Source organism: Suncus etruscus, chromosome 14 (genome assembly GCF_024139225.1).
Source record: "Suncus etruscus isolate mSunEtr1 chromosome 14, mSunEtr1.pri.cur, whole genome shotgun sequence".
Lineage (NCBI taxonomy): Eukaryota > Metazoa > Chordata > Mammalia > Eulipotyphla > Soricidae > Suncus > Suncus etruscus.
The window spans coordinates 90,467,791-90,475,024 of record NC_064861.1 but is presented as its reverse complement, the minus strand read 5'-3'; the positions used below and the strand labels follow the sequence as shown (position 1 = coordinate 90,475,024).

The 7,234-nt window shown below is 56.4% G+C and overlaps 1 protein-coding gene across 1 annotated transcript; it reads left to right on the top strand.

Moving 5' to 3' along the window:
* The first annotated feature begins 3,616 nt into the window (after nt 1–3,616).
* On the top strand, nt 3,617–7,157 carry TMEM160 (transmembrane protein 160). The gene is made up of 3 exons (XM_049787305.1): nt 3,617–3,969; nt 4,919–5,011; nt 6,864–7,157. Exons 1-3 carry the CDS (start codon nt 3,723–3,725, stop codon nt 7,127–7,129), a joined length of 606 nt encoding a protein of 201 aa, XP_049643262.1. The 5' UTR covers nt 3,617–3,722; the 3' UTR covers nt 7,130–7,157.
* Nucleotides 7,158–7,234: the final 77 nt, after the last annotated feature.

The following is a 7,234-nucleotide window of genomic DNA, read 5'->3' as shown; positions in this document are numbered from 1 at the left end:
TGCAAGTCCGGAGTTAGCAGGACTTCCTGCTCTGGCATTGAAAGTGGCTGTCTCTCATTTCAGAAATCAGCAGCGCCTTGAGCTAACCTAGTTAAGAAATGTCCCAGGGCCAGAGCCATAGGACTGGTTAGGATATTTGCCTTGCGAAGACCACTGGGGTTCAATTCCCCCACTTCCTGCATCTCATATGGTCACCTAGTCACCGCCAGGAGTGATCCCTGAATGCAGAGCCACGAGTAAGCCCTGAGTATCAGCAGTTGTGGCCCCCAAAACAATCAAACAGAAATATACAGCTCTAATCCACAGTGAATTTCTGGGGGCAAATAGAGAGATAATCTCAGGGTAAAACACTTCTTAGAGTGATTCCTTGAGCACAGAGCCTGGAGTAAAACCTGAGCATCTCCAAGTATGGCCCACAAACTGACAGACAACAAACACCTGTATTGTCACCAGGGTGAAAATTCCCAGTATGGAGAACAGACGGCTCAGTGGCTGCTGCGAAGTTATAATAAGGCTGTGAGTTCAAACCCCACCTGTGCCAAGGAGATTTTTTAGCAGCCACAGTGTCTGGGCAGGAAAAAGAACAATATTCCCAGAAACCACTCAGCTGACTTGAGCACAGGTCCTATATGTAAGGAGCACCCTCCCCAGCAGACACCCCTTGGTTTGGTGGGAAACATACAAAAAAAAAAAAAAAAAAAGACCCAGCCAGAGAGATAGCATGGAGATAGGGCATTTGCCTTGCATGCAGAAGGACGGTGGTTCGAATCCCAGCATCCCATATGGTCCCCTGAGCCTGCCAGGAGCGATTTCTGAGCGTAGAGCCAAGAGTAACCCCTGAGTGCTGCCGGGTGTGACCCAAAAAACAAAAAAGAAAGGAAAAAAAAAAAAAAAAAAAGAACCAGCCAGAGGAGTGGCCTGTACTGGACTTTGTATGGTCCGATGTCCGTCTCCCAACACTGGAAAAAGAAAAAGGCACCTACTGCTTGATTGAATTGAAAATCTTTGCTCCATCCAAAAGATTACCGGGGGGGGGGGGGGGGGGCTGCAGGAGACTGCAAGTGTTTCCCTCTGAAACCACAAAGGGCCTTTCTTCTCTCTCTTTTTTTTTTTGTTTGTTTGTTTGTTTGTTTTTGTTTTTGGGCCACACCCGGTGACACTCAGGAGTTACTCCTGGCTTTGCGCTCAGAAATCGTGCCTGGCTTGGGGAACCATATGGGACGTCGGGGGATCGAACCACGAGGTCCGTCCTAGGCTAGTACCGGCAAGGCAGACACCTAACTGCTTGCACCATCGCTCCGGGCGGCCCCCCTTTTCTTCTCTTTTGGGCTTTGTAGCAGCAAGAAAACAAGTAACAGTTAATGTATCTTTCTGGATGCAATTAGTTCTGGGGAACCCCTAGTACATTCCTGGGCTACTTAGGATGAGGGATGAGTGAGCTACGGCCCTGGAAACCCCACAAATCAAGAGACGGGAGAAGAGACATTCAACAAGCGCTCAGAGAAAAGGTGTAAAGGGGGACCTGAGCAATAGTGTAGCAGGGAGGGCACTTGCCTGGCGCACAGGCACACCGGGTTTGATCCCCAGTGTGGACTCTCTTGAGCACCACCAGGAATAATTCTAAAATGCAGAGCCAGGAGGAACCCCTAGGCATTGGCAGGTGTGGCTTTCCCTGGAAAGCAAATATTGAGCACCTGAAGGACAGCGCCTGTGGTGGCAGGGTTTGTGGGGGCATAACCCATCTTCCCACTGCCCTCCACCCCCCAAAAACGTCCTGCCCCGCAGTTGGTTATGTCCTTGATTCCCACTGTTGGTCCAGGGGCGACCAGCCTGCGCCTGATCAAAATCTGCTTTGGGGGGCTGGAGAGATAGTACAGCAGGGAGAGCATTTACTTTGCACAAGGCGACCTCTGAACCACATATGTTTCCTGGAGCACTGACAGGAGAAAGTCCTGAACAGAGTGAAGTATGGCTCAAAGTAATAAAGAAATAAAAGTTTTACTGAAAGAGAGATAGCTCCATGGTTGATTGCAGGCTTTGCGTGAGAGAAATCAGGGTTTGATCCTTGCTACTGAGGGGCATTTCTTTGCCCTATGCACAGAGTTGGGGGCAGCCTCTAAGCACTGCTGTGTGAATTCCCTAAATAAAACAAAACAAATCCACCTTTGCATCGTTGCAGTAGATTTAACTTTCTTTCTGGTGCTTCTTGAGATATGTGGTACTGGGGATGGCACTTAGATCTCCTGTTAGGTTCTCTCATTAGCCTTATTTTATCATTATATTTTGCTTTGAGGGCCACATCCAGCAGCACTCCGGACTCTGCACTCAGAAATTGCTTCTTGCAGGTTTGGGAGACATAGGGGATCAGACCGGGTTGGCTGCATGCAAAGCAAATGCCCTATCCCCGGTGCTATCACTCCTGGCAGGCTTGGGGGACCATAAGGGATGCCAGGGATCAAAACCAGGTGCATCTCGGGTCAGCAGGTCAGCAAGGCAAACACCCTACTGCTGTGTTGTCACTCCGCCCCCTCATTTTATTTATTTATTTATTTATTTATTTATTTATTTATTTATTTATTTATTTCTTGCGTTGCGTTGCGTTGCGTTGGGATCACACCCAGTGGTGCTCAGGAAACATTCTTGGCAGTCTCAGGAGACCATAAAGTATCCAGGGGATAGAACCTGGCTTGGCCAGGTACAAGGCAAATGCTCCACCTGCTCCGCTGTGCTATCACACCAGCAGCTCTGTAGCCTTCTTTAATACCTGCAACGAGGGGCCGGGCGGTGGCGCTAGAGGTAAGGTGCCTGCCTTGCCTGCGCTAGCCTAGGATGGACCGCAGTTCGATCCCCCGGCGTCCCATATGGTCCCCCAAGCCAGGAGCGACTTCTGAGCGCATAGCCAGGAGCATCACCGGGTGTGGCCCAAAACCAAAAAAACAAACAAACAAAAAAAAAAAACAAACAAAAAATACCTGCAACGAAAGAAGACTGGAGAAAAAAAAAAAAAAAGACTGGATGGCATTATTCTAATTAACAGAAACAACCCGTTAATGGTGAATTTTACTTTCTCCTCTGGGTTTCTTCAGATTTTGCAAAGCCTCTATACTAAGCATCCCAAGTTCTGTCTTAATGGACACAGGATTTAAAATATATTATTGTTATTGTTGTTATTATTATTATCATTATTATTATTAATTTGGTTTGGGGGGTTCACACCCAGAGGCGCTCAGGGGTTACTCCTGGCTCTGCACTCAGAAATCGCTCCTGGCAGGCTTGGGGGACCATATGGAATGCCGGGATTCGAACCACCATCTATTTGTCCTGGATCAGCTGCGTGCAAGGCAACGCCCTGTGCTATCTCTCCGGTCCCAGGATTTTAAATGATTAAGCTTGTTAGGGAAGTAGTTCAGCGGCAGAGCATGTGCCTCGCAGGTATAAAGCCCTGGATTTGAGCCCCAACCACGTACCAAACATTAACAAAAACTACAAGTCCCAGCAGACGCCGCGTGGCTGCCTTCCCAAGCTCGACCTTCGCTTGGGGGGGCAAAGCACGCTGGTACTCGTAGTCCAGCAGCCTTAGGAGGCGGGACTCAGTGCCGGCACGGATGCGAGAGGCGGGAGCCAGCGCCCTTCCGACCAATGGCCCGTGCGCATGGCCAGTGAGTGGCACAGGACGGACCAATAAGAGCGCGCGGAGCCTTGAGTGACGCGCGGCCCGGCCTATGGGCGGCTGCCGGGGCGCGGTGGCCGTAGTGCGAACCATGGGAGGCGGCTGGTGGTGGGCTCGGGCCGCCCGCCTGGCCCGGCTCCGCTTCCGGGGGCCGCTGCTGCCGCCTCCGCGGCCCCGGAGCGGGGGCACCCGGGGGTCCTTCGCCCCCGGCCACAGTCCGCGCGCCGGGTCTTCGCCGCCGCCGATGTCCGAGCTGGACCGCGCGGACGCCTGGCTCCTCCGGAAGGCGCATGAGACAGGTTGGTTCGGGGCCGGGGTTCGGCCGGCCGGGACGTCCCGGGGGTGGCGGCGGAGCTTCGGCTACGATAGGACCCCGCGATGCGCGGTGTGGTGCGGTGCGGTCCTGGGAGAGGAGGCGCCTGTGCGGGCCGGGGCTGCGGGAGGAGGCAGGAGGGTGGAGCCCGGACAGGCGACCTTGGGCGCGCCATCCAGCCCGCCTGCATCCCATCCGATGGGTTTGCTGCTAGCCCAGGAGGTCCGATCGCGTTGGCGCGGGGCCCGGCGGGCGGGAGGAGGCGGGAGCGGGATCCCCGCAGGAAAGGGGGGGAGCTCCCCATTGGACGGGGCAGCAGCCAGTAGAAGAGGTGCAAGCGGCTGGTTGGACGGCGAGGGGATCCAGCAGAGGATCTGAGTCTGGGTGAAGGGGGGAGAGGAAATGGGGGACCCCACATAGGCCGCCTTAGAGACTCGCCTTGATGCGAGTGAGTGACAGCAGGGAAAGTTGCAGACGCTGGAGTTGGAGATCTGTCAAGGGGATGCTCCGTGGACTTGGAGAGCTGGGGAGGGATCCAGCTGGGGATGGAAAGTGTCTTCCTACCCTCAGTTTCTTCATTTTAAACCAGGCCCTCTGGTGCTCAGGCCTTACTCCTGGCTCTATGCACAGGAATCACGCCTAGAGGGGCTCTGGGGACCATATGGGATGCCTGGGATGGAAATGGGGCCTGCTGTGGGAAGACGGGCGCTCTCCCTGCTAGACTACCCTTCCTGGCTTCTGTCTCCAGGTTTTGTTTCTGCATGTTGGGGCCTAGATTGTTCTGTTCGCCAGAATTCTGCATGAGTCTTCAGGAATGAAGAGCTGAGGGTGGGGTAGGGCAAGGTGGGGACCCTCCAGGATGAGGCAGAGACTTGGGGATGTGTGCTGAGGGGCAGCTTTGGGGCTCATCGCCTGCACGTCCTGTCCCCTTCCAGCCTTCCTCTCCTGGTTCCGAAATGGCCTCCTGGCCTCAGGCATTGGGGTCATCTCCTTCATGCAGAGCGACATGGGCCGGGAAGCCGCCTACGGTGAGTACAGTGTCCTGCTGGGACATCTTCTGGTCCCCTCACTTGTGCTGTCTGTCAGCCCCATGGGCGCCAGGGCAGGGTGGGGCGGCCTGGTCCCCTTCCCGATGTGATCTTTCCACCCGCACCCTTCTAGGGTCCTTCTTCCCCCAGAGGCTCCAGTGGTCGGCAACCTTTTTATTCAACTGAGCCAAATCTCGCCAAAACCATGATTGAAATTTATTTTGAGAGCCACACAGGGTGCGCACTGGCAGAGGCTAGGAGCAGAGTCCTGACTCCTGGAGCGGCCGCCCGGCACACAGAAGAGCCAAATTCAAAGTGGAAAGAGCCACATGTGGCTCGCAAGCTGCAGGTTGCCGACCACTGCCCCAGACCCTACTGCACCCTTTCACACCTGCTTTTGGCCACACCCTGTCCACACCCACATCATTGTCCCGCAGGTCTCATTGGTCCCGTCCCTGGCCCCGCCTAGACTCTTGTCCCACCTCTCATTGGTCCTGCCATTGGCTCCGCCCATGTCTTTGTCTTGCCTCCTATTGGTCTTGTCCTTGACCACGCTCAGGTTCTTTTTCCACCTCATTGGTTCTGCACTGGCCCCGCCCATGCACTTGTCCTGCCTTGGCCCCTCTCAGATCCTGTCCCACCTCTCATTGGTCCTGCCACTGACCCCCGCCCATGTCCCTGTCCCGCCTCTCATTGGTTCTACCCTTGGCCCCACCCATATCATTGTTCCACCTCTCATTGGTCCTGCCCAAGTATTGTCCCACCTCTCATTGGTCCTGGCCCCACCCGTTTTCTTGTCCCACCTCTCATTGGTCCTGCCCTTGACCCCACCCAGGCCCTTGTCCTGCCTCCCATTGGTCCTGCCCTTGGCCCCACCCATGTCCCTGTCCCACTTCCCATTGGTCCTGCTCTTAGTTCCACCTACATCATTGTCTCACCTCTTCTTGGTCCTGCTCTTGGCCCCGCCCATGCCTTTGTCTCGCCTCTCATTGGTTCTGTCCCTGACCCCGCCCAGGTCCTTGTCTGCCTCCCATTGGTCCTGCCTTTGGCCCGCCCAGACCCATGTCCCGCCTCTTATTGGTCCTGCCCCTGACTCCACCCATACACTTGTTCCACCTATTATGGTCCTGTCATTGACTCCGCCCATGTCCCTGTCTCGCCTCATCGGTCCTGCCCTGGCCCCGCCCAGACCCTTGTCCTGCCTTTCATTGGTCCTATTTTGGCCCCTTCTCAGATCCTGTCCTACTTCTCATTGATCCTGCCCCCATGTCTCAGTCCCACCTCTCCTTGGTTCTGACCTTGCCCCCACCCAGGTCCTTTTCCCGCCTCTCATTGGTCCTTGCCCCACGCATGTCTTTGTCCCGCCTCTCATTGGTCCTTGCCCCACGCATGTCTTTGTCCCGCCTCTCATTGGTCCTGCCCTTGGCCCCGCCCAGGTCCTTGTGCCGCCTCTCTTTGGTCCTTGTCCCACCACTCATTGGTCTTGCCCTTGGCCCCGCCCAAGTCATTGTCCCACCTCTCATTGGTTCTGGCCCCACCCATTTTCTTGTCCTGCCTCTCATTGGTCCTGATCCTGCCCACTTATCCCACCTCTCATTGGTCCTGCTCTTGATCCCCGCCCATGCCTTGTTCAGCCTCTCATTGGTTCTGCCCTTGGCCCCGCCCATACCCCTGTCCCACCTCTCTTTGGTTCTGCCCGACCCCACCCATGTCCTTGTCTGCCTCCTATTGGTCCTGCCCTTGGCCCCGCCCAGGTCCTTGTCCCGCCTCTCCTTGGTCCTGCCCCTGGCCCCGCCCACGCCTTCCTGCAACCCCTAACAGGCCCTCCTGGCCCTCTCTCCCTCTCCCGCAGGTTTCTTCCTCCTGGGCGGCCTGTGCGTGGTGTGGGGCGGCGCCTCGTACGTGGTGGGCCTGGCTGCGCTGCGGGGCCCCATGCAGCTGTCCCTGGGCGGCGCGGCGGCGGGCGTGGCAGCCGTGCTGGCCGCGGGGTTGCTCTGGGCCTGTGCTGTGGGCCTCTACATGGGCCAGCTGGAGCTGGACGTGGAGCTGGTGCCCGAGGACGATGGGACGGCGCCCGCCGAGGGCCCGGACGACGGGGGGCGGCCGCCCCCGGAGTGAGCACGGGCCTGAGACATTAAAGCTGCCCCTGGCCGGTCTGAGTGGTCGAGGCGTGGTGTTGTCCGGGGGAGGCCCCAAGGAGGAGGAGGAGACGTGCGGTTTCGG